The sequence below is a fragment of the Ictalurus punctatus genome, chromosome 9 (genome assembly GCF_001660625.3).
Source record: "Ictalurus punctatus breed USDA103 chromosome 9, Coco_2.0, whole genome shotgun sequence".
Lineage (NCBI taxonomy): Eukaryota > Metazoa > Chordata > Actinopteri > Siluriformes > Ictaluridae > Ictalurus > Ictalurus punctatus.
Genome location: NC_030424.2, coordinates 4,165,656 through 4,191,555, shown reverse-complemented (window position 1 = coordinate 4,191,555; position 25,900 = coordinate 4,165,656). Strand labels below are relative to the sequence as shown.

Below are 25,900 nucleotides of genomic sequence, written 5' to 3'. Positions count from 1 at the left end.
CTCACAGGTGTAGGAGGTTTTATTCAGCATGTTACATTCCGAGGCCTGCTGATGAACCGAGCGGTGTGGGTGCCTCCGAGTGTGTGAGAGAGAGAGTTAGAGAGCGAGAGAGAGAGACGATCTGTCCGCCCTCCGTCCTTCTGTTCATCAGCTTCAGGTTCCAAATGTGTGAAATATCATTCAGGGGGAAAAAAAGAAACTGTCACTCACTTAGTGCCTACTCCTGAATGAAACGTGGGCACTCGCTCTTTCGCGCCATCTTTCTCAGCTTTTTTTCTTTCTTTCTACTACTGCTCACTCATTATAGAGTTGACCAAAGTAGTATTGGCACCCTCCAAACCTGCAAAAATGGCTGTATAAATGAAACATGACATAAAATTTCCATTCAAAACTACAGGAGAGACTACTTTCAATCCTAGAATGAAATATCAGTTCTGTGCTAGAATGTTTGAAATGGATTGTGTCCAAAAATATTGGTACCCCTAAACAATTCTTGAGTATGGTGTGGAGGTGGATCTGTGGTGTTTTATGGCTCTTGAATAGATCGATGTCCTCATTATTTCTGCTATGTATGAGGATCTTGCTGTTCAAAACCTGCTTACCTCTGCAAGGAGGTTACAATTATGCCACCGGTTGACCTTTCAATGAGATAAGAAACCAAGCGTGCAGCCAAATCGACGCAGAAGCGGTTTTCAAATGTCCATCACAGTGTGTAAGGATTAAGGGCTGTGGTGTGATGTGACGAGGACGTCCGCATGCTCAAACCTGAGATTATGTAGAACGCTGTGCATGGATAGAGGTCCGAGATCCTCTACAGCTCGCTCCGACCATGTTAGACGTCGCAGGAAGAGACTCGGTGCATTAAATTGCTATGGTGTCCACATGCATATGTTTGCTCTTTGGTGTGAAGGGTGCCAATAATTTTGGACTAGACTGTATCCCCAGCTGCAGTTGTGCATTAGCCCATCATGCAAAGTGTGTCTGTGTATAAAACTGCAGATTCTATTTAAAAATGAGAGGAGCTGAAACGTTTCCTGTCAGTTATTGAGGTTAAGGTGACAGAGGTGGAGTCAGGTGGAGCGCAGTCTTAATTATCTGTATTAGTAATTATGTTAATAGAAGGTCCTCACAAGGATAGTAAGACAAACGTGTGTGTGTGTGTCACGCTGTGGTGGTATTTACCCCTACACACGCTATACATCCCACCTGTTCTCACACACACACACACACACTCAGAACAGCACGACCTATGTGTTCCAGAGCGTATAACACACATACACACACACTGGAGAGAATGAATGAGAAGAACACACTGAATAAAAGACTCGCACTCTGAACAGAATGCCATGGTTAGTACACACACACACACACACACACACACACACTCACACACACACACACAGACAGACAGAACAGAAATGACAGGATGTAGAACTGAATGGGAATCTGTCGGGAAATATGAACCGCCTACGAGGAGCGGACGAGAAGACACACACACACACACACACACACACACACACAGAGCTGTGAAGTTGAGAGTGGAGGCGGAAATCAGCCTGACATTTATTCAGGTCTCTTCATTCATCATGACACACTCACACTAAAAATGTTAAACACAATGTTCAATTCAGTTACTGTGCAGCTTTGCCTAACACGCGCACACACACACACACACACACAGTTCTCATTTAAGAGAGCAAAGGCCTGCTTGATGTGTTGCAGCACAAGAAAATGAATAAATTATTAGTAAATTATTAGTATTAAACACACACCATACGGCCAAAAGTATGTGCACCCCTGACCCTCACAAATATGTGCTTCTTCTCCAAACTGTTACCACAAAGTCTGAATCACACGGTTGTACGGAACGTCTCTGTACACTGAAGCATTACAATTTCCCTTCACTGGAACTAAGAAGCCCAAACCTGTTCCAGCATGATATACAGTGCACACCGTGAAGCTGTGGTGTGTTAAGGTTGGAAGAAAGTGGAAGAACTCGAGTGTCGTGCACAAAACCCTGACCTCAACCCCATTGAACACCTTTGGAATGAGCTGGAACTGGAGCCTCCTTGCCATCCCAACATCAGTGACTGAGCTCAACCTCACTAATGCTCTTGTAGCTGAATCCCCTCAGCGACGCCCCAAACTCTAGTGGAAAGCCTTCGCAAGATTGGAGGAGGTTGTTTTAACAGCAAACACAAGGGGAATAAATCTGGAATGGGACGTTCAACAAGCACATGTGGATGTGCGGGTCAAGGGTGCACATACTTTTGGCTGTATAGTAACCTGTGGAAACACATTTTGCACTCAGTGATCACACCCTGATCCACATTTGAGAAGGGGCGGAGCCACCAGGGAACGCTGAGGGTTAGGTTTTTCTCCCGACTGTATGTGTCAGACGTAAACCCAGACAGGCTTGGGGACGTGTGGTTTAATGGTTCAGTGGAATGTTTAATCATTTTATCTTTTCATTTACTGGAAACCATTAGCCTTTAATCCGAGACGTTTCCGACGTACAAAACTGATGCACTACATTTTAACTAGTTTAAAGTATAACATTTAAACAATCACTGCCCTCTGATGTCATCAGTGTGCACCTCCTGTTCTGGCTCCTCCCACTCCTTGTTCAGCTATGTTTTTTTACGATTTCACACAGGAAGGCGTTATTAAAACGTACTGGACAAAGTTGCATCAAACCTTCTCCAGCATTGCTTTACAAAAGGTTTATTCAATGCTTATTAATCGGTTGTAAAGGCTCTACGTAAATAAACGTTCATCAAACCCACAGTTCTATCACGGATACGCAAGAAGTTCCTACTAGATTTTTTTTTCTCCCAGTGTTTAAAACTCAAGCAAACAAAGAGGATGGGGAAGTCGATGAACACTTTTGCAGTGAACACGACCGAGCAGAGTTGTGCGTGTTTTCATAAACACTATCGATATCAGCTCCGTTCATATGGGAATTCTACACACTATCGCAACACTATCACAACACTATCTCCTTCACTCGTCCCGATCGTCCTGCGTGTGGTGTCATCTTTCCTGTAAAGTGAGTCTCTGCGTTTTACACGTGCACACGTTTCTGTAATCGGAGCGCGTGTGTGTGTGTGATGTATGTGATTCTGTAGAACATCATTACAAATTCTGAGTCATGGTTCTGCAGTACAGGAGCCATGGAGTGACGTCGTGATGGATTAACGCTGTTATAACGAGTAATGATGCTGGAAAGCTGATGATGTGAAGCTCCGAGGAACACGATGAGCCGTAAACCTGAGCTCTAATCACATGTCTGAGGCTGAAATCACAAAATGATACTTTATATACTACAGTAATAAAAACCTTCTTCAAATATTGTTCTTTATTATTTTGAGATCTGGAGCTTGAGGGACGATTGGTGTTGGTGTGATGGAGCTCTGCTGATGTTCTGCTGATGTTCTGGGAGGATTTGCTGCAGAATTTGTGTCTCGCTCAGAGCTGCGTTGTTTTTGCAGAAAGGGAGCGATGTGAGATGTTTCAGGTATGCAGGAGAGACTGCATCACTCTGTAGAGAGAACACACACACACACACACACACACACACACACACACACAGTGTGGATGCAGCTGATTGGCTGACGATGACATCACTGCTCTGTCTCTAGTGAGGAGTCTCCTCTCAGGCAGCTTGTTTTTGTCCTCTCTCTCTCTCTCTCTCTCTCTCTCTCTCTCCGATCCTGAGGTCATGGTTCTCTCTCTCTGTAGAACCCTTCATGGTTCTCTTCATCCATCATTCCTTCATTCCATCAACCTTCTTTAACCTCTCTCTCTCTCTCTCTCTCTCTCTCTCTCAGACATCATCTGGATGACATCATGCACCGAGTGTGTGCAGAATAGCAGATGAGAGTGTGTGTGTGTGTGCGTTCACCTCCCTTCCCCCTCCTCTGGTAACCTGGGAACATCGCACTCTTTGAGTTCACTCCAGAAGAACGCAGTGTTCCGTGAGCGCTCTGCAGCCGGAGAGAGAACCCTGCTCTGTTCCGTCACGCTCCAGAAACGTGTGCAAAGATCAACGTGTTCGTATCAGGTGGATGAGAAGCTGTGTGTGAAGCGACCCGAGTAGAGTTTAGTGTTTAGTGACACGAGTCTGACAGAACACCGGTGAAGCATGAGTGTTTAAACGCTCGATAATAAACCCGAGAACTCACCTGAAACTGATCCTCACACACACACACACACACACACACACACACACACACACACACACACACACACACAGAGGAAAATCATCAGGTTTTAAATAAAACCAGTTTATGGAATTTACTGATCTACTAATAAACAGATTTTAAAAATAGCAAATCAATGAATATAATAAATACAACAATTATATATAGAAACATGCATTATAAATAATTCAGTAAACGACAAAATCCACCTTTCTGGATGGGGGAACACCCTGACTGGGGTTACAACCCATCACAGGGCACGGTCACACACACACACACACACACACACACACACACACACTCCATACACACACACACACACACACACACACACACACACACACACACACACTCACACACACACACACACTCCACACACACACTCACGCTACACATGAACAGACACACACACACTCCACACACACTCCACATAGACACACACACACACTCCAGTGTAGTGGAGTGTGTGTGTGTGTGTGTGTGTGTGTGTGTGTGTGTGTGTGTGTGTGTGTGGAGTGTGTGTGTGTGTGTGTGTGTGTGTCTGTGTCTGTGTGGAGTGTGTGTGTGTGTGTGTGTGTGTGTGTGTGTGTGTGGAGTGTGTGTGTGTGTGTGTGTGGAGTGTGTGTGTGTGTGTGTGTGTGGAGTGTGTGTGTGTGTGTGTGTGTGTGTGTGTGTGTGTGTGTGTGTGTGTGTGTGTGTGTGTGTGTGTGGAGTGTGTGTGTGTGTGTGTGTATGGAGTGTGTGTGTGTGTCTGTGTGTGTGTGTGTGTGTGTGTGTGTCTGTGTGGAGTGTGTGTGTGTGTGTGTGTGTGTGTGTGTGTGTGGAGTGTGTGTGTGTGTGTGTGAGAGAGAGAGAGAGACAGATGGCTGTGTCTGAGACTGTTCTCACTGTGAGGATCTGCCGCTGCTCCGTTGCTGTCACACACTCCTCACACACACGATGACACACACTTTATAATCTCCGCATCATTATTTATAGAGCTGACATTTCGGATCGATGCTCAGCCGGACAGAACCGGTTCCACACCAGAACCTTTCAGAAATCTCGCAGTGAATCAGAGGATCAGAGACACGAGTCTGAGGTGCACAAACTTTCTCCGCTCACTTTAACCACCTCTGCGTTATTACATGTACAGTATATACAGGTGCATTATGGGTATTCTGTTTGCTCCGGTTCTGAAGCCTCACTCTGCTGCATGCTTTCACGTTCTTCATTCTCCAAACACACCTGGTTCTGCTTCCAGAGAGCCGGATCATCCGCTCCAGAACTTCCTCAGGTGTACAGCACAAAGTGAGCCTCCAGAACCCTGCTCTACACCCTTAGAACGTATAGAACGCTGAAGGGTTCTGCAGTTCTGTGTGTAGAGTGTTTCCCGTCCGGCCACTTTTTCGAACCCGAGAACTCATAATTATCCAATGACACCTTAAAGAACCCTTGAAATACCTTTTCTTTCTAACATTATAGGATGAAAATAGTCTATATAACACCCTTAAAGGTTCATTTTGTCTTTCTATGGAGAACCCTTAAATGTTCTACGTGGAACTTGCAACAAGTAGAACCCTCTTAGGAGGCTCTGTATCCATAATCAACCAATGAACTCTTAAAGAACCAAAAGTGACGGCCGAGGGCTAAACAGCTCAATTTTCAGCTCTTCACAATCAGAAAATAACGAGCACTTATGTAAGGGTTCTACTTAGAACCTTATGTGATTCTGTAGGGTTGCACCACTAGCTGATGCAACACAGTGCATTGTGGGATTTCATGAGCATGCTGAATATCAAGAGTTCTTCCTAAACTAATGTGGAAACACTCTACGCAGAACCAGAAGGGATTTCTTAGAGAGACACTGAGAAGAACCGGTGCTAGATTGAACCTCTCTGTCTCGTAAAGTGTCTCATTTCTATTTAAAAGCCTGAGTGAGATGACTTTGATTTCTCACAGACTTTAATCAGCGATGACTCATTAAACACGGCCGATCTGTCATCACCGTTACTGAAAAGAACCGCTTTAATAAAGTTCTCCCGCAGAACTCGGAGGAAAATGTTCCCAGACATGCAGATTTAGAAAAGCCGTAAGGGTCAGTTTCTTATTCCGTGTCTCAGTTCTAGATGCATTTAATTAGATTTAAATATTTTGACCTCCTGTAGAAACTTTTTCAAGCCGTTCCTACTCTTAGTACCAAACCTCAAATCTAGAACCCTTCAGGGTTCTTGGGTTGTCCCTCTGAAGGACTGTTTGTGTGTAGAGCCCTACGAGAGAGCTTCCAAGAAACCTTAACTATGCAAAGAACCTACTGAAGAACCTTTTTCTAAAAGTGTATCTTCGAGAGAACACTTCCTCCTTCATGCCGGGATCAGGGTTCTCCACAGCGTCTCATTTTTTCAGTTCTAGCTTTTGGACCGACTCGGACTTTCTACAGAAAGGCGAAAAGAAAGATCCTGCTAAAACATTTGCTGCTTAAAAATGAAATATTTGATCATGCAAACACCAGGAGAGTGTTCAGTAATCTAGATGTGTATGAAGTTCTAAGCGGATGCGTAGACGTTTAGGGGAACCCTTGCAGCATCTGTGTAGAACCTTACAGCTGTGTTTTCCTATCACAGGGAATTCCAGTTAGGAAGCTTGCCACGTCAGATGTCTTATTCAGAACACACCCATTCTGTGTAAGTGGGAAAGAAATTAACCTGCTGAAATATTTTAATTAACGATGCTGCAAAATAATTCAAAGAAATAAAGCTCCGCATCTCTGAAATGTTCTTTCAAATACAACTAAAGATGATTAACATTATTTCCCGCACCGCTTTCAGCACATATTGTATTGATATGTAAATCTTTGCAGCTCCTCGAACAAAGAGTTAACCACCCCCCCGTCCCCTCCCGCCATCTTCTCAGCCAATCAGAGCGCTGCACACCTCTCAGCCAATCAGAGCGCAGGGAGGTGATGTAATGCTTTAAAGAGCAGAAGTGGTGCTGATGCTGCGCCGTCAAACAGCAGCAGAGAGACGAGACAAAGCACACAGACACACAGATATCACACCGAAGAGCGGAGGTAAGATCTCAGCTTTACACCAGCACACACACACACACACACACTTAAACTCTTCCACACACTCTCACACACACTCTCTCACACACGTTCTGCTCGTTCATCTGCTCAGCACAGATTATAGACAAAGAGAGCAGAAGTGATGTCATGAGTTGCTTTAAGGTTCTTCAGTGAATTCTTTAATAATGCTATAATTGGGCATGTAAAGTGTATAAGTGCATGCATTATTCAGTTATAAGCTAATTAAGCTTTTAAATATGCATGCATTTGTGAAGCTAGGGAGACTTGTGCATGTGAGATGACATCATCGCAGAATGACATCATCACATGGTTTGAGTTAGAAGTGCAGAGTGGAAGAGAACAAATACACTGATTTATTCACAGCATGTTTCTTACATTTGCAGCTTTGTTCAAGTAAATCTATATGAATATTTATGTAAATCTTTGCATTTGCTTATTAATATGAATATTTAAGCATCAGTCAGTGTCTTGGTGAATCATTACAAATCATTTTGTGTTGTTAGGAATCTTTATGAATCCGTGCAAATGTATTAAAGATTTCAATTTGATTATGAATCATTCCAAACTGCTATGAATCATTAGGAGTCATTTGGAATCGTTTAAATGAATCATTATGAATCATTTGGAAACATTACAGTGCATTAAAGTGTGCAGAAAGATTTTTTTACATAAAGTGTGTGTGTGTGTGTGTGTGTGTGTGTGTGTGTGTGTGTGTGTGTGTGTGTGTGTGTGTGTGTGTGTAGCGTAGTAGCTGGTGTGCGTTGGCCTCTGCAGCCTACACACACACACACACACACACACACACTCAATGGTTCAAAAAAAAGAAATTACTAAATTTTGTACAAAATTGTTTATTACATTAAATTGTATTATTATATCATTATTGTACATAATTGATATTATATAACAACACTTTTATACTGTAAATTCTTTTCAGTTTTCATTGTATCTATATATTTTATATTATATATATTTTCAAATGAAAAATAATGTAAAAACTGTTTATTAGATACCAAATTAGATTTTATATTAGATATTAAATGCAAAAATGCACGTGTATAAATAATGAAAGTGAGATTTGTTTGAGTTATTAATGATAACGTGCACATTGTGGGAAACAGAGAAGTTTTATGCACGAATTGGCCTACGCGTTAAAATCAGCACGCGCCGTTCGTGCAGACTAAATGTGTGTATGTAGGTGTGAGAAAGTGGGGTGGGGGTGTATGTGGAGGCACAGGGAGAGAGAGAGAGAGAGAGAGAGAGAGAGAGAGAGAGAGAGAGAGAGTAATGTGTGTGTGTGAGAGAGTAAAGAGCACAGTGAGTAATATTTCTTTAAAAAAGTTAAGTGTGGGAAGTAGAGAGGGAGAGAGAGAGAGAGAGAGAGAGAGAGAGAGAAAGAAAAGTCAGAACACTTCATCCAAGTATGAAAAAGATTGAAATGAATGCAGAAAATAAAAGTGACCGCAGTAATACAACAACGTACAGGAGATTTGATCTGCTGCTTTCTAAGGTTTATTAATACGACAGTTCATTAATGCAGCATTAGCATTCTGTACAGCAGTAATGTTATTTTGCTAGCTAGCTTCTACACTCAGCAAATATTACTTAAAGAAAATGAACTTCACCGGCAAGAATTTGTCTGCAGTTAGCATAGACATGTTCATTTTTAATTAGTTAGAGGTCTCAGGTGTCTGATACGCCTCTTTACTTCCTGTTTGCTGTTTGGAATGGTTTAACGATGTTTTATTTATTTATTTTTATTTTTATTTTTATTTATTTTTTTACGTTTTAGGAATATAAACCATATTATATACAAATATATAACCAAATATATAAACCATATTTATGACACACCTCAGTGAGGAATGATGACATCATTACATCATCTCAGTACCTGATGCCTGATGACATCATCTTTTTAAAAATTTTTCCTCACAGGTTCAGTGCAGACTCACCCTCAGAGACAAAACAATGACTCTCACAGGTACGTGTGCGTGTGTGTGTGTGTGTGTGTGTACGTGCGTACGTGCTTTACAACAGTACATAAAGGGTTAAACGTGTCCCTGTGTGTGTTTTCCTGCAGCTTACAGAGAGAAGATGAAGGAGCTCCCCCTGGTGGCCTACTTCTGCTCCTGCATCCTTGCAGAGTCTAAAGAGAAAACCACCAAAAAAACCCACCAAGGTACACACACACACACACACACACACACATTGATTACCTGTACTCAGACAGAGGGATGTCAATGTAGTGTTCTCATTAGAAGATTAGAAGATTAGACCACGCCCGTTAGGTCAGTTAGGGAGTTCAGCCACTGTTTGGGTTTTTTTTTTTTTTTTATTAGATTAAACACTATGTTTGCTATTACATTTTTAAAACATACATAAAAAAAATACATCTTTGATGTTTTATCATGCCACTGTTCTGTACTTGGCCAAGATCATGTGGAGGAAGAAAAGATTGGCCATCAATCAGTTCGCATTTTATAGGCTAGAAAAATCTAGATAGCTATAAATTTAAACACGCATCCATTCAGCACGGATAAACATGATTTCAGTGGGCATTTCATATGGTTCACACTGAGCACAAAACATCAGCATTATGTTAATCTATGGGATTTGACCTTTTTGTGAAGTCCTTGGACCCTGCAGGTCGCTGCTTATGGCTATATATATATATATATATATATATATATATATATATATATATATATATATATATATATTCTTCTTCATCTTCTTCCTCTTCTTCTTCTTATTATTATTGTTAATGTTATGAAGGGGTGATGTGTGTGGTATTTCTGTGCAGGTGTGGTGGATCTGAACTTGTGCCTTATCAAAGACATGGAGGTAATCGAGCTGAACAAGCGTTCCTCGGGTCAAGCCTTCGAGGTCATCCTGAGGCCGCCATCATTTGACGGCCAGAGAGAGTTTAATCCCACCATCCCTCCCCGCAGAGACCCCTCGCTGGAGGAGATCCAGAAAAAGCTGGACGCAGCAGAGGAGAGGAGGAAGGTAAGACATTATCACTGTAAATAGTTCACTATTACACCACGGTGCTGTTGAATTCTGGATTGTGATTGGTCAGAAAGTCTTGATTAACTTTCTATAACAGCTGCACCTGCGCTACTGTCAGAGCTTGCATTATAGGAAATGAATCAACCTTCAACATTTGGGCCAATCACAATCCAGAACTCATTGTTATTTGTTAATAGTTTGGATTGTTAGCACCTGAATGAAGTGCAAGGTGTTACGGTGCAACTGTTAGCAATAATTATCTAGCTAATCCTAGCTTTATAACGCTGCTTGTGTGTGTTTCAGGGTCAGGAGGCCGAACTTCTGAAACATTTGGCTGAAAAGCGAGAGCACGAGCGTGAAGTGGCTCAGAAAGCCGCAGTGGAACACAACAACTTCATCAAAATGGCCAAAGAGAAGCTGGAGCAGAGGATGGAGATCAACAAGGAGAACAGAGAAGCTTACATCGCTGCCATGCTCGAGCGTCTGCAGGAGAAGGTGAGGCACCAACGCTAACACACGCTAACGTCCACAAACACCAACATGCGCTAACATCCACAAACACCAACACGCGCTAACGTCCACAAACACTAACACGCGTTAACGCCCACAAACACTAACACATGCTAACGTCCACAAACACCGACACGCGTTAACGTCCACAAACACCAACACGCGCTAACGCACACAAACACCAACACGCGCTAACGTCCACAAACACTAACACGCGTTAACGTCCACAAACACTAACACGCGTTAACGTCCACAAAAACTAACACGCGCTAACACCCACAAACACCAACACGCGCTAACACCCACAAACACCAACACGCGCTAACATCCACAAACACCAACACGCGTTAACGTCCACAAACACTAACACACGCTAACATCCACAAACACCAACACGTGCTCACGCACACAAACACCAACACGCGCTAATGTCCACAAACACCAACACGCGCTAACGCACACAAACACCAACACGCGCTAACGCCCACAAACACTAACACGCGTTAACGTCCACAAACATTAACACGCGCTAACACCCACAAACACTAACGCGTTAACGTCCACAAACATTAACACGCGTTAACGTCCACAAACACTAACACGCGCCAACGTCCACAAACATTAACACGCGCTAACGCACACAAACACCAACACGCGCTAACACCCACAAACACTAACACGCGTTAACGTCCACAAACATTAACACGCGCTAACACCCACAAACACTAACGCGTTAACGTCCACAAACATTAACACGCGCCAACGTCCACAAACATTAACACGCGCTAACGCACACAAACACCAACACGCGCTAACACCCACAAACACTAACACGCGCTAACGTCCACAAACACTAACACGCATTAATGTCCACAAACACTAAAGGCGTTAACGTCCACAAACACTAACACTCGTCAACGTCCACAAACACCAACACGCGCCAACGTCCACAAACACTAACACGCGCTAACGTCCACAAACACCAACACGCGTTAACGTCCACAAACACTAACACGCGTTAACTCCCACAAACACTAACACTCGTAAACGCACACAAACACTAACACGCGTTAACGCCCACAAACACTCGTAAACGCACACAAACACCAACACGCGTTAACGCCCACAAACACTAACACTCGTAAATGCACACAAACACTAACACTCGTTAACGTCCACAAACACTAACACGTGCCAACGTCCACAAACACTAATGCGCTAACGTCCACAAACACTAACACGCGTTAATGTCCACAAACACTAAAGGCGCTAACGTCCACAAACACTAACACGCGTTAATGTCCACAAACACTAACACGCGTTAACGCCCACAAACACTAACACGCGTTAACGTCCACAAACACTAACACGCGTTAATGTCCACAAACACTAAAGGCGCTAACGTCCACAAACACTAACACGCGTTAATGTCCACAAACACTAACACGCGTTAACGCCCACAAACACTAACACGCGTTAACGTCCACAAACACTAACACGCGTTAATGTCCACAAACACTAAAGGCGCTAACGTCCACAAACACTAACACGCGTTAACGTCCACAAACACTAACACGCGTTAACGTCCACAAACACTAACACGCGCTAACACCCACAAACACCAACACGCGTTAACGCCCACAAACACTAACACGCGCTAACGTCCACAAACACTAAAGGCGCTAACGTCCACAAACACTAACACGCGTTAACGTCCACAAACACTAACACGCGTTAACGTCCACAAACACTAACACGCGCTAACACCCACAAACACCAACACGCGTTAACGCCCACAAACACTAACACGCGCTAACGTCCACAAACACTAACACGCGTTAACGCCCACAAACACTAACACGCGTTAACGCCCACAAACACTAACACGCGTTAACGCCCACAAACACTAACACGCGCTAACGTCCACAAACACTAACACGCGTTAACGCCCACAAACACTAAAGGCGTTAACATCCACAAACACTAACACTCGCAAACGCACACAAACACTAACACTCGTCAACGTCCACAAACACCAACACGCTTTAACGCCCACAAACACTAAAGGCGTTAACATCCACAAACACTAACACTCGTAAACGCACACAAACACTAAAGGCGTTAACATCCACAAACACTAACACTCGTAAACGCACACAAACACTAAAGGCGTTAACATCCACAAACACTAACACTCGTAAACGCACACAAACACTAACACGCGCCAACGTCCACAAACACCAACACGCGCCAACGTCCACAAACACCAACATGCGCTAACGCCCACAAACTAAAGTTCACAAACGCTCAAATCCATGCTAACAAACACAAATGCTAGCTTCTATGACTACTGTACTGGATCAGTGCTGGATCAGTTAGCATTTACATCTTTGTTAATCTGAAATACTAACTCAAATATGACTTAAAATGCTAGCACATGCTAACACGATATGCAAATATGCTTTTAATCTTTATACCTGAAGTAATTTCAGCTATTTAACTTCAAATAAAAAGTGGTGATATAAAAAAATTAACTGTAAATACAAATTATTACCAAGCTTAATGAATAGCATAGCAGACCATGCTAAATCATTATCATGCCAAATCCAAAAATGTAGCACTTTAGCCAGATTTACATTTGAATGTGCTAGCATCTTAAATCATATTAGCATTTTTAAAAATGAAATTAGCATTTCAGTACACGCTTAGCATTTGAACTACAGATCATGTAGACCTTCATGTAGGCTAACGTCACTGCTAATAATGCTAGTGCGCTCACTGTTTACTGTTTACAGTGCAGGGTACGTGTGAGGTGATATTTCATGTTTTTTTCTCTGTTGTTGTTTTTGTCTTGCAGGAGAAGCACGCTGAGGAGGTGAGGAAAACGAAAGCGCAGATGGAGGTGGACTGGCAGTAGAACACAGAAACACTGTGCTGTCCCTTTCATTTAGATTTCTCTCAGCTGTCACACAGGGGAAATCTGGCCTGAGGGTTGATGTTGTGATGTAATAATGGGTGTGTCAGGAACAGAAATGTGTGATTAGGGTGTCATTTCTGAGCTTCAGTAGCTGAGAGAAAGACGAACGCTCGTTAGCGACTGGCACGTCTTTAATTTCCTCGTCACGTGGAGTTTTGCATGTTTTTAGCCTTAAAGGAAATGTCTTTGTGATGATGTAAGAACGTAAACTTGTAGTTTGTGTAGTCACTGTTGGTGTGTATTAGCTTTGTTAGCTTTATTGTGTCGGGGGGAATGTCAAAAAAGATAACGGTTACAGTACGAGAGGAAGTGAATCATGTGACCCATGGTGCTAATCCCTGTTTGTTTTAATGCTTGCATGACCTGATAAAGTGTGTAAAACTCAGTTTCCGTGTGTGTGCGGGTGTTTTTTTGTGTATGTGTGTGTGTGTGTGTGTGCGTGTTTTGCGTGGTCCTGCTCCTAACCTCGGTGTCTCTGGCCTTTATGTTCCAGGTGCCTTGAGGTCTTCTGAACATTTTTGGATCCTGATCTGACCAAAGGACTGAATACGATAAAGCCGTGAGCTTTATTAGCTTTTTGGGGAAAACAAACAATCACAAAAAAAAAGCGAAAATCACAGAACGTTTGTGACGTTGTTACTACGGTTACGATGGCTTTTGAGCGGCCGTTTTTTTGCGAGACGAGACACAGAGTGACTGGTTTTCCAGCAGAGTCGGACACAGGAGCAGCGCTAATTTAATACGAGGAGCCAACTGTGCCAAAACTGAGTGTGTGTGTGTGTGTTTTTGGACATTCTTGTGCCTGTTTTGTTAAAACGAGACCTCGAATCCTCTTGTTTGCTGTGAATATGTTCCAATGCCTCCATGATCAGCTGGTTTCTGATTTGGCTGTTCGATTTTGCTGTACAGAAATTGTAATATATTTTAGATGCGAAGGGCATTAAAGAACTGCTGTGTGCTACGGCTTTAGTTTTTTTTTTTTTTTTTTTAATTCACTCAGCCCTGTGATGGTGCTCTCACCATTTACTACTGTTTCTGAACAGGCCACGCCCACAAAAGACAAACTATGTGTGATTGATCACTCGCTGGTGTGAACGCAGTGTTAATTATTCAGGAATTACCTGATGTACAGGCTTGACTTTAAAACTTCTTCTTGTCACAGAGATCAGAGAAGAAGAAAAATCACTATTGCAAATCCACGTAGAGTCAGTCTTTACAGTAAAAAGAAAAGATATTCTGTATTTTGTTTACGTGCGTTTATATTCCTGTTTCTTCACTGTTCACTTTTCAAGGTAAAACAGTCAAACAGCAGGTCCACAGCTTTCAAACCAAACATTCTGACCATATTATAATTCAGTCCACCAATCAGCAGGAGTGCGTGTGTATGTGTGTGTGTGTGTGTGTGTGTGTGTGTGTGTGTGTGTGTGTGTGTGTGTGTGTGTGTGTTTGTGTGTTTTATCAACCGATTCCTGCTGCTGGAAATGATATATAAACATAAATATATATACATATATATATAACACACATATAAAACACCACATATCTGTTTATCTGTTATTTATCGGAAATGAAGATGGGTTTCTGAGATGGGTTTCTGAAGGTTGAACAGTAAAATAATAATCATTTACGATCATTTCAAGAGCCGTTTTCATTGCGTTCAAAATCTCAAAGTGCGTAAAACACAAAAGATTCGACTGCGACGATCTAGAGTCGATAATAAAGTCACTGTGAGAATTGCTGCAAAACGTAAAGTTTATTTAACAAGACGAAAGTACAAAAAGCTAAGAATAACGTTTTCCTAATCCTTTGTTTAGAGGTGACGTAGATGAGTGCGTTCCCGCGGCTGAGCTGTGATTAGCAGTAATCCCGATCAGCTGAGTGAAGTGTGTGAGACGGGTTAAACTCCTTCGGGAGATACGTCAGAGCTCCAAGCGTCACAAGGAGGACTTGTGTATTCGGGTCAGAACCGTAATGTAGATCTGCGGTGAGCTCTGAGCTTCTGTTTCTTCTGTTGGTGAGCGGCTGCATTCTGATCACGCTGAAGCGTCTGTAAATAAACAACAACAACAACAACAACACGTCACGAAAGTCTCCAGCTTATAAAGCGGAAAGTTTCTCATGATAATGCAGTTATAGCGATGCTTCTTCCCTGTGAGTCAGACGATCTTTCACCAACCTTCTAAACTGCAGCTTTAAGGAGAAGGACGTTTTAAATTCATTAAGTTGTTTGTGATTTTTCATGAGATAATCGTGTATCGTCAGCATAGACGTGAAAGCCAACATCACGCCCGTCATCACAGGCTGGGTAGAAAAGAAGAATAATATCATTCCTACACCAGAACCTTGAGGAACCTCCCTGTTCCCTGTGTTTTATAGATCTGTCGCTTTTACAGACACTAGCTGGTAGCAAGTTAGTAAGGCTAATTACTGATTTCTACAAGCTCAATTCATTTCATTACAAACTCATCTAAAGTGTATATTTACTCAAACGCAGTGCATCATGGGTAAAACACAGTGTATGGACATTCCAACATCAGGTAACCACAAAGCCCTGTTGTTTTTCCCGATTCCGGGTGTGTGCTTAAAATGCCGGTGCTAGTACCGGTTCGACATTCACTCATGCAAAGAAAGAAATAATACATCACCAGTTTGATTTGTTTAATAAATTAATTTAATTCACTTTCCATCCTCAAACATACTTCAGTGAATAAATAACAGATCTAACACACATTCTGAAAAACCTGCATGAAGTTCTTATTAAACTAATAAATAAAAGAAAATCTCATAAAAGGTAAGTAAGTGATACATAAATAATAATAATAATAATAATAATAATAATAACAATAATAATAATAATAACAATAGAGAGTCAGTAATATAGATCCACAGAAACATCAGCGTCCTATCTGCTCGACGTACGGCCGGACGCAGGTGCATCCCACTGAGACTGTTTTATACTCCAGTCTGAAGTAGTAGTTTTTGTCGTCGCCACGGACTCTCTGCAGGATCGGAATCTGCCGGAAAATCCGCCTGGACTCCCACTCCATGGTCTCGACGCCGCTCCAGTTTAAACATCCGGTCAGGAGACACCGGGCCTCGTGGAGCTGAGACGGAATCCGATTGGAATCGGTCGTGGAGCTGCAAAAATACCAATAAATAAAATGAATAACAGTTATAGGGTAATGTAGACACGTTGTAAATAGTATGAAACATTAAAAAATTTCAACATGATGCGTGGTTTCAACATTTATACGGCTTGAAAATGTTTCATTTTATTCACTTTACACAGTCAGAATGTTTTATTTTACTCACCCACAGTTTAAGATAACTAGCTAATATAATGTGACCGTGTTGGCTAGCATGTTAGCATGTTAGCTAGCTCGGTGTACAGTAAAAAGTGCTGTGTTTTTTCTTTTCTTTAGAAAGCAACACGGTAATAACGTAAAGTGTGCTATTTGTTGTGTGTGTGTGTGTGTGTGTGTGTGTGTGTGTGTGTGTGTGTGTTTAATATAAGTAGCTGGCGTAATGTGACTTTGCTAGCTGGCTAACTATTTTATTTTTCAGGAAGATAATAATATATTTGTAAAAACATGTGTGTTTACATGTATTCCCAGGGCGAGATGGAGTCGTTTTGGATGGGCCGGATGGAGTGTGACGCCAGCTTGATGTCATGTTCCAGGTTCCCGATGATGTAATATTTGGGAGAATCGGCTTCAGGTTTGTGATGAGCGCCGAGTTTTCCCTGAAGCTTCGAAGGAGCAGCCTGAGCAACCATCATCATCATCATCACACACGGCAACTGTGGAGACAAAAAAAAGTAACCATCATCCAATACACCAGTTTTCATTTTCACATTTAATTAAGAAACGGTTCATTTGTGCATCAGGAGAACCATAAGGATGTGATTAGAAGAAAAAAAAAACAACAAAAAACGTTGGCTAGATCTTAAGCGTGTTCTTAAGCGTTTGTGAAAGCGGTTCTCATAGGAAACCACATTTCTTTTTGGGGTTGAGAATATTAGTGAGTCTAGAGTCTAGAAGGATGAAAAAACGAAATGTTCTAGATCTAACAATTCTAAATATAAGAAATGCATTTTTAAAAATGGACTAAACATGGTTTCTGGTGTTTAGATGGATATAAAAACTGTATTCAGAGAGTTCAAATAAAGTTTTAGTTCCATGATTTCTGTGAATTTCATCCAGTTTCTGACTCTGTATGTAACCATCTCTGATAGTGAACCCCTCCGTTACTGGGTTCGACATTAAAAGTGCTCTTTTAAGTGCTTACTTTTCTCTATGCGATAAAGACTACGGTGAAATTTGAATAAATAATCAAGACCCTTCAGTGACTCTACTTTTAAAAAGAACTCACCGTTAAGAGCATGATTTTTAAAGCCATTGTGTTCTGCTGTGTTGTTCGGGTTCTCTCCGCTTGCCGTGGTTCTGTCTGGTACCTGCTGCACACACGGTTCTGAGATATATAGCAGGAGGAGTGTGTGTGGCGTGGGAGTGTATTTCCTCTGACGAGCGTTGCTTACTTTGATGTACCGAATCAGGAAACCTCAACTGTCTGTTGTCATAGTGATGAGTCTGCAGATCCAAACCTTTGACCCCGATGAATCTTCAGGTCAAAATGAAACGTTTAACTTTTTTTTAAAACTTTTTTTCCCACAAAGTGAAACGATAAAAACGATCGAACGTGCACGCCTCGAATCTGGAAACGCTTTACATCCAGGTTCCTTTAACGAACACAATCTTCTGCTTTAGTAAACATCATTACAAACAATACTCAGTGGAGGTTAACAGCGATGAACCACATTAACAAACACCTAATAATCAACATGTTAGTTCATATCAGTTTGCTTATTTCTTATTAATGGAGTAAACATTGATTAATAAGTTAAAGGAGATTGTTACGTCCAATATTTGATTCATAATTTTAAAAAACGCCTATTACTACTATTGTTAAATACTTTATCTTGCTTTACACCATGGCGCTGCTGAGTTCTGGATCGTGATTGGTCAGAAGGTGTTGATTAGTTTTCTATAACAGCAGCTCTGACAGTAGCGCAGGTTTATATTAATGCGCTCGTACTACGAGAAACGTTATAGTTTCTATAGTAACGGCTCATTCACAGGGACGTGTACAGCGCATTCTCCACTGATAATAAACCTTTTAATAATGTGAATTTATCTTAAAGTAAGGAGATGTTTATTTCACATTTATAGAAGGAGTCTCCAGTGTCAGCGCTGTGTAACAGTCAGAGGTAACGCTGTAACTTTAAGTTTTCACAGATCTTCAGGACAGAGGAGTTTACGCTTCTATACAGTCTCTCGCAACACGCGTAACAAGCTGCGTTTTTTTTGTCTTGTTAACTTAAAGAGAGAGAATAAAGAGAGAGAATAGAGAGAGAGAATAAACATAGGAAATAGAGAGTGAATAAATAGAGAGAATAGAGAGAGGGAGTAGAGAAAGGGAATAGAGAGAGGGAATAAAGAGAGAATAGAGAGAGAAAATAAAGAGAGGGAATAAAGAGAGAATAAAGAGAGAGAATAGAGAGAGGGAATAAAGAGAGAGAGAATAGAGAGGGAATAAAGAGAGAGAGAGAATAAAGAGAGAGAATAGAGAGAGGGAATAGAGAGAGAGAATAAAGAGAGAGAATAAAGAGAGAGAATAGAGAGAGGGAATAGAGAGAGAGAATAGAGAGAGAATAGAGAGAGAGAATAAATAGAGAGAATAAAGAGAGAGAAGAAAGAGAGAGAATAGAGAGAGAGAATAGAGAGAGAGAATAGAGAGAGAGAATAAAGAGAGAGAATAAAGAGAGAGAATAGAGAGAGAGAATAAAGAAAGAGAATAGAGAGAGAGAATAGAGAGAGGGAATAGAGAGAGAGAATAAAGAGAGAGAATAGAGAGAGAGAATAAAGAGAGAGAATAGAGAGAGAGAATAGAGAGAGAGAATAAAGAGAGAGAATAAAGAGAGAGAATAGAGAGAGAGAATAGAGAGAGAGAATAAAGAGAGAGAATAAAGAGAGAGAATAGAGAGAGAGAATAAAGAAAGAGAATAGAGAGAGAGAATAGAGAGAGGGAATAGAGAGAGAGAATAAAGAGAGAGAATAGAGAGAGAGAATAAAGAGAGAGAATAGGGAGAGAGAATAGAGAGAGAGAATAAAGAGAGAGAATAGGGAGAGAGAATAGAGAGAGAGAATAAAGAGAGAGAATAAAGAGAGAGAATAAAGAGAGAGAATAAAGAGAGAGAATAGAGAAAGAGAATAGAGAGAGAGAATAAAGAGAGAGAATAAAGAAAGAGAATAGAGAGAGAGAATAGAGAGAGAGAATAAAGAGAGAGAATAGGGAGAGAGAATAGAGAGAGAGAATAAAGAGAGAGAATAAAGAGAGAGAATAAAGAGAGAGAATAGAGAAAGAGAATAGAGAGAGAGAATAAAGAGAGAGAATAAAGAGAGAGAATAGAGAGAGAGAATAAAGAGAGAGAATAAAGAGAGAGAATAAAGAGAGAGAATAGAGAGAGGGAATAAAGAGAGAGAAAAATAGAGAGAATAGAGAGAGAGAATAAAGAGAGAGAATAAAGAGAGGGCAGGTGAGGGAACGAGTGTTTATATCTGCTATAACGTAAGCGAAACAGGAACTAACTGGTTTCCCGGAACTATAAATGTAATTATAAACATATATAAACTATGATGTGTCTTTCTTTAATAAATGAAAAATGTGATTGTTGGTAAATCAGCGTGGTGTAAGAGGAATAAAAGACTCGGGGACGTGCAGTTAGAGGAATATAATCACCTTCAGGGTGTAACACTAACTTCACTTCATCACACACACAGTGTGTTATATTAATGTACGTTCATATAAAGTCTTTTGTGCTAAATGTATTACCAAATAAAAATGATATAATCTGTATAATGAATCTAATCAGATTATTTCCGGGTATTATATTCAGATTAGATTCTAATCTAGACGACGTGTGAAAACTCAGTTGTGGTTAATTCATTATTAAGTTTCACAGATGTGTTTATTTTAATGTACATTTTTTAAATTCACTATTATTCATTTCACCATGTGTGATGTGTGTAAATCTTCACACACCACTGAGTGTGTGTGCGTGTGTGTGAGTGTGTGTGTGTGTGTGTGTGTGTGTGTGTGTGTGTGTGTGTGTGATATGAGTGTGATGGTCTTGCTTTCTGTTAATGACGTTAATGTTGTTCAGGGCAAATCGCGTCACTTCCTCATCGACAGAGCGCAAAGCCGCTTTTCCATTTCATCCGTTTATTCTCTCCTTCATTCCTTCGTGAGCGTGACCACGGAGTAAAACTGGTGTAAAAGTCTATTTTTTTAAATCAAAAACATAAAGATGATCAGAACTGGACTGAACTGATTTTTTTTTTTTTTTTGCTATATTAACCCCAACCCACTTCAATATTATGGGATATTTTCGGTACATTCATGACATAAAATCCCTAAAAGTTTTTAAACTCTACGCATGTATTAATATGCATTCAAATTGTACTCATTATGAGTCTGAGTCTGATTTCACACACTTCCTAAACCCTCCTGAATTCCCATGAATCCTCCTGAATCCTCGTATAAACATCATTTAATATTCTCAGTACACATAAAAAGTGTTGGAAATATAATGGGTCACATGATCGCATGAGTTCGAAATTGTGAGGCTTGTGTAAAGACTGAATCATTCGAGTGTCTCGGTTTCACACTCAGAAGAACTGTTGCATCAGTCGAGTTTTATAAACAAACCATAAAACAGGACAATTAAACAAATTCTACTAATATTATATACAATATCAAATCATTTCATATCTTGAATCCGGAATATTCAGGAAGATAATCAGTGTGTGTGTGTGGCTGAGGTTTAAAAGGAGCTCAGAGAAACCTTATAAAGGTTCTAGATATTATAATAATTTGGAGTTTCAGTACCGCACTCTTACCCCATTAATACACACACTCTTAGAAATGAAGGTTCCAATTAGGGTTTTTTTTTCAGTCTGATGCTATTAGAGAACCCTTTTAAGCTGCAAAAAGAAGTTATTTAGAGAGCCATCTATTTAACATCTAAAAAAAAACACAGAAATGGTTCTTCATAGCAACCATGTTATCATATGTTCTCTAAAAAAAAAAAACCCTTAGTTAGTGCTTTAAGGAACCAAAGTAAGGTTCTTAAGAGCGATTCCAGGAGAACCTTTTCCAGTCTCACAAAGAACCTTATAGGGTTCATTTGAACCTTTTCAGGGATGATACCTTGAAGAAACAATACACTGCTCTGAAGAACCTATAATGAAACCAAGAACTTCTTTAATCTCCAAAGAACCATACAGCTCAACTCAAGAACCCTGTACAATGAAAAATGGTTCTTGACAAGAAGAAGGTTCTTTGCAGAACCTGTGGTGCTGCGAAGAAGCATTGAAGAACCTTTGAAGAAAGAGTGCACGCTTAGAACTAAGGGTTCTTTGGATAATTCAATATAGAGCCTTCTTATTCTGATATTTTAAGAAAAAGTGTTATTCAAGGGGTTCTTTAAAAGTTCTTTGGATTTTTATTTTATAATATGATTTTATTATTGTTGTTGTTGTTGATGATGATGATGATGATGATGCTGATCTATTTATTTATTTATTTATTTGAAACTAAAACAGATCAGATCATTTCACACAGGCCAAATCAAAATCGTGCCATAAGGAGTTGCCCAAAAGTACATTTTAAATCACGGTCTTTTATCAGATTAAAACATCACATTGCTGATTTCAGTGTTAGATTTAAAACTCTTTGTGTGTGTGTGTATTAACCTGGTGGTTCTACCCCTGTGGCTGCTCGCTCATCGCTTCATGCTCGATTGATGTATTAGTTGTTGTTTTTTCCATTAACCCACATAAAGTCAGTTTCGAAACTTCCAGGAATCTTGCTCAGAGGAGAGAGAGCATCCAGGAACTGGGGGCTTTTTACTGTGTGACCCAAATACACACTTAATATCAACTCATGCGTGTATGCGTGCACACACACACACACACATGCGCGTGCGCTTACATGCATGAGCTGATATTAAATATTTATGCATGAGCTGATATTAAATCTTTAATCACAATAATGTGCAAATGTTTTATCCTGCTTTAAGAGTTTTTTTTTTCTATTATATTCAGGTTTATAATAAACAGTATTCTGGGATAGTTTTAACTGAGGACGCGTGCTGTGTTTTTTGTTTCTGCAAAATAAGGACAAAGTTAGCGGACATGAAATCAGAATAATTTATCTCAGGATAAACATTTATCTCAAAATTTCTACCTCATGAGTTCTACACGGAAGCCTTTCTAACAGTTCCCCTTTCTGATAATGAAACACTCTCTTGTAGGGTTCTACCTATCTTTAAGATGCTGGTACTGTCTTGGTACTTGGTTCTGTGAGGGTTCTGTAAGGGTACTGTAAGGGTTCTGTCAGGGTTCACTGGAGAATTAAGGCCTGAGCCGTCACACTCCTCAGCAGTTTAACGACTCGATGCTTTTGTCATCATAAAGCATTTTAGTGTTTTTTTGTGTGTGTGACCCACATAGAGCCACAACCGTAGAGAAAACCACACCAAAGTGGATCTCTCGTTTGTTCTTTACAGGATGCCTGGTTTCAGCATCAGCACTTCTGATACAGGTATGAAAGAGTCATGCTATGGAGAACATGAGGGACAGAAATTAGAAAGATGAGATAAGGGAATGAAACTAATTATACCGTAATAATCACTGCAATAGATAGTGTACAGTGTACAGTGTACCGATTAGATAATACTACACTACACTATACTACACCACTGTACACTATACTATGCTGTACTATAATATACTATTCTACACTATATTATACTGTACTATACTATATTATACTACACTGTACTATACTATACTACACTATACTGCATTGTACTATAGTACACAGTATTGTACTATACTATACTGTACTATACATTATACTATGCTACACTGTACTGTACTATACTATACTGTACTATACTATACTACACTGTACTGTACTATACTACACTGTACTGTACTACATTATACTATACCACACTTCATCTTTATTTGCATATCGTTGCATATACATTTACATTTATATTTATATTTAGGGCATTTGGCAGAAGCCCTTATACAGAGCGACTTACAGAAGTGCTTTGAAGTCTCTGTCAATAAATACATGCCGATACTGGTTCACTTGGTCACGGACTAAGAATTAAAACTCTTTTGGGAGGGAATATTGTAAGAACACGGAGAAAAATGTATTTAATTTTATTTTTTAAATTCATTTATTTTTTAATGAAAAGTTCTAATTTAAGTACTTCGGGAAAAGGGAGGTCTTTCAGCATGACCTAGCAGCATGCAGCTTCTCAGTAACAGCCAAAAGGGCAGTTTTTGTGGAATGTGCCGCTTCGAAGCCGGACTGGTTAGTATCTTGGAGGTTGCTCTGTGAGAGGTAGAGAGGCAGTTGACAGTTAGAGGTAGAGAGACAGTTGACAGCGTGTTCAAGGATTTTAAAAAACAAAAGAGAGAAGTGAGACCGGTTGGTAGTCAGTGATACCGGTCTGCCGATGTCAGAGGGATCCAGGGTGGGTTTCTTCAGGATTGGAATAACCCTTGCTCTCTTGAATGCATTTGGTACCTGACCAGATGATATGGAGCCATTGATGATAGTCGTGATGAAGGGGAGGAGGTCTTGTGAGATAGTCTGGAGCATTGTGGAAGGGATTGGATCCAATGGGCAGGTGGTAGGATTGCAGGACAAGATGACTTGCAGGATTTCCTCTGTTGCCAGATTAGAAAAATGTGCCAGTGAAGGAGAAGGGGAATCCTCAGTGGGTAGTGTAAGAGTTGGGGTAGAAGTGAAAGTCACATACGTACACACACACACACACACACACACACCTGATATATGTTTTAATTTAATTTCCGTTTCCCTGTGCTGTCTAATTCACTGTGTTTCAGTTTAACCTGTGTTAATGGAGCAAATCTCAAAGTTCGGTTCTTTATAATTGAAATCGTTCCTGACCAATAAAATTCTAATTCTGATTTTCAGATTTCATTTAACACACTGTTTGTTCATATCTTAACATTATTATTAACGCAAACACACACATACACACACACACACACACACACACACACACACACACACACACACACACACACAGTGCTGTAAGTATGTGAGGGGTGATGAATGTCTGAGAGGTTTGTTCCACTTTGTTATAAAATCATCATCTGTCACCAACTTACACTACCCTACCCCTGCCACCTTGACACCGCAGAACCACCGTTCTCTCTGCGCGCTGATGTCACAGGAGGGTTTCCCCTCCACGCTGAAGACCCTCAGAGAAACGTCTTCATGACTGAGACTTGCTATGATGAGATGCTCAACACAACACGGAGTCATGACCCTGTTATAGGACTCCAGGGTGATAACAGTAAGTCTGCTTTCCGGAGTTGAATATTTTCCATGTGAATGTTTTTTTTCTGTGAGAATGGATTGCAGGTTTGATTTTTTAAATAACAACACACCCCAAAAGTGTTTCATTCCTCACTTAAAGCACAGCGTGTTTCCTACATTCCTAAATCCCATTAAAGCACAATATACCATTATTGACCATTACGTCACACACAGTACAGCCTAACACACATCATATGTTACTTTCACTTTCATTAGTGTGACCCAGATGAAATGATGTACACGTAGACCACCAGGGGCGCCGCTAGGGTTTCTGGGTTCCGGGCCCCAAACCCCCACCTTGCCAATTAACTTTTCTTACAACCACGTGTAAAAACAATCATTATCAATAAGCATAACATAACAATTATTGCATGTTCAATAAGAGACCATAAAGAACTAAATTTGAACAGTTTATTAAATTAACTGAATTTATGAATTTATAACTATATACAAATAACTATATACATAGTACAAGTAATTAACACCATTGTACTCTCTCTCTCTCTCTCTCTCTCTCTCTCTCTCTCACACACACACACACACAAACACACTCTGTCTGGATGTCTTTATAAGCTGTCGACTTGTAATTTCTTATTCCCCAAATACCAAGAACAATTAACTTTTTGAATTATTATTATTGTT

General features: G+C 40.5%; 2 protein-coding genes across 3 annotated transcripts; one reads left to right on the top strand and one right to left on the bottom strand.

Annotated features, from left to right (window-relative positions):
- The first annotated feature begins 7,151 nt into the window (after positions 1-7,151).
- Positions 7,152-14,732, top strand: stmn4l (stathmin-like 4, like). 2 transcript variants are annotated; one of them, XM_017475276.2, is made up of 7 exons: positions 7,152-7,251; positions 9,208-9,253; positions 9,353-9,451; positions 10,076-10,281; positions 10,588-10,779; positions 13,652-13,669; positions 14,265-14,732. In XM_017475276.2, the coding sequence occupies exons 2-7, from the start codon at positions 9,241-9,243 to the stop codon at positions 14,271-14,273; spliced, it is 537 nt and encodes a 178-aa protein (XP_017330765.1). In that variant the 5' UTR covers positions 7,152-7,251; positions 9,208-9,240; the 3' UTR covers positions 14,274-14,732.
- A 1,696-nt stretch (positions 14,733-16,428) lies between these two features.
- il17a/f1 (interleukin 17a/f1) lies at positions 16,429-18,232 on the bottom strand. Its single transcript, XM_017475813.3, has 3 exons — positions 18,143-18,232; positions 17,374-17,570; positions 16,429-16,909 (listed from the first exon to the last, which is right to left on the bottom strand). The coding sequence occupies exons 1-3, from the start codon at positions 18,167-18,169 to the stop codon at positions 16,666-16,668; spliced, it is 468 nt and encodes a 155-aa protein (XP_017331302.1). The 5' UTR covers positions 18,170-18,232; the 3' UTR covers positions 16,429-16,665.
- Between the last annotated feature and the right edge of the window lie 7,668 nt (positions 18,233-25,900).

Coding starts and splice junctions, on each gene's coding strand:
- stmn4l (XM_017475276.2), top strand. Junction 9,452..10,075: donor CACCAAAAAAACCCACCAAG/GTACACACACAC, acceptor ATTTCTGTGCAG/GTGTGGTGGATCTGAACTTG. Junction 10,282..10,587: donor CAGCAGAGGAGAGGAGGAAG/GTAAGACATTAT, acceptor TGTGTGTTTCAG/GGTCAGGAGGCCGAACTTCT.
- il17a/f1 (XM_017475813.3), bottom strand. CDS start 18,169: ATGGCTTTAAAAATCATGCTCTTAACG. Junction 17,571..18,142: donor TAAAAATCATGCTCTTAACG/GTGAGTTCTTTT, acceptor TTGTCTCCACAG/TTGCCGTGTGTGATGATGAT. Junction 16,910..17,373: donor ATCTCGCCCTGGGAATACAT/GTAAACACACAT, acceptor GTATTTTTGCAG/CTCCACGACCGATTCCAATC.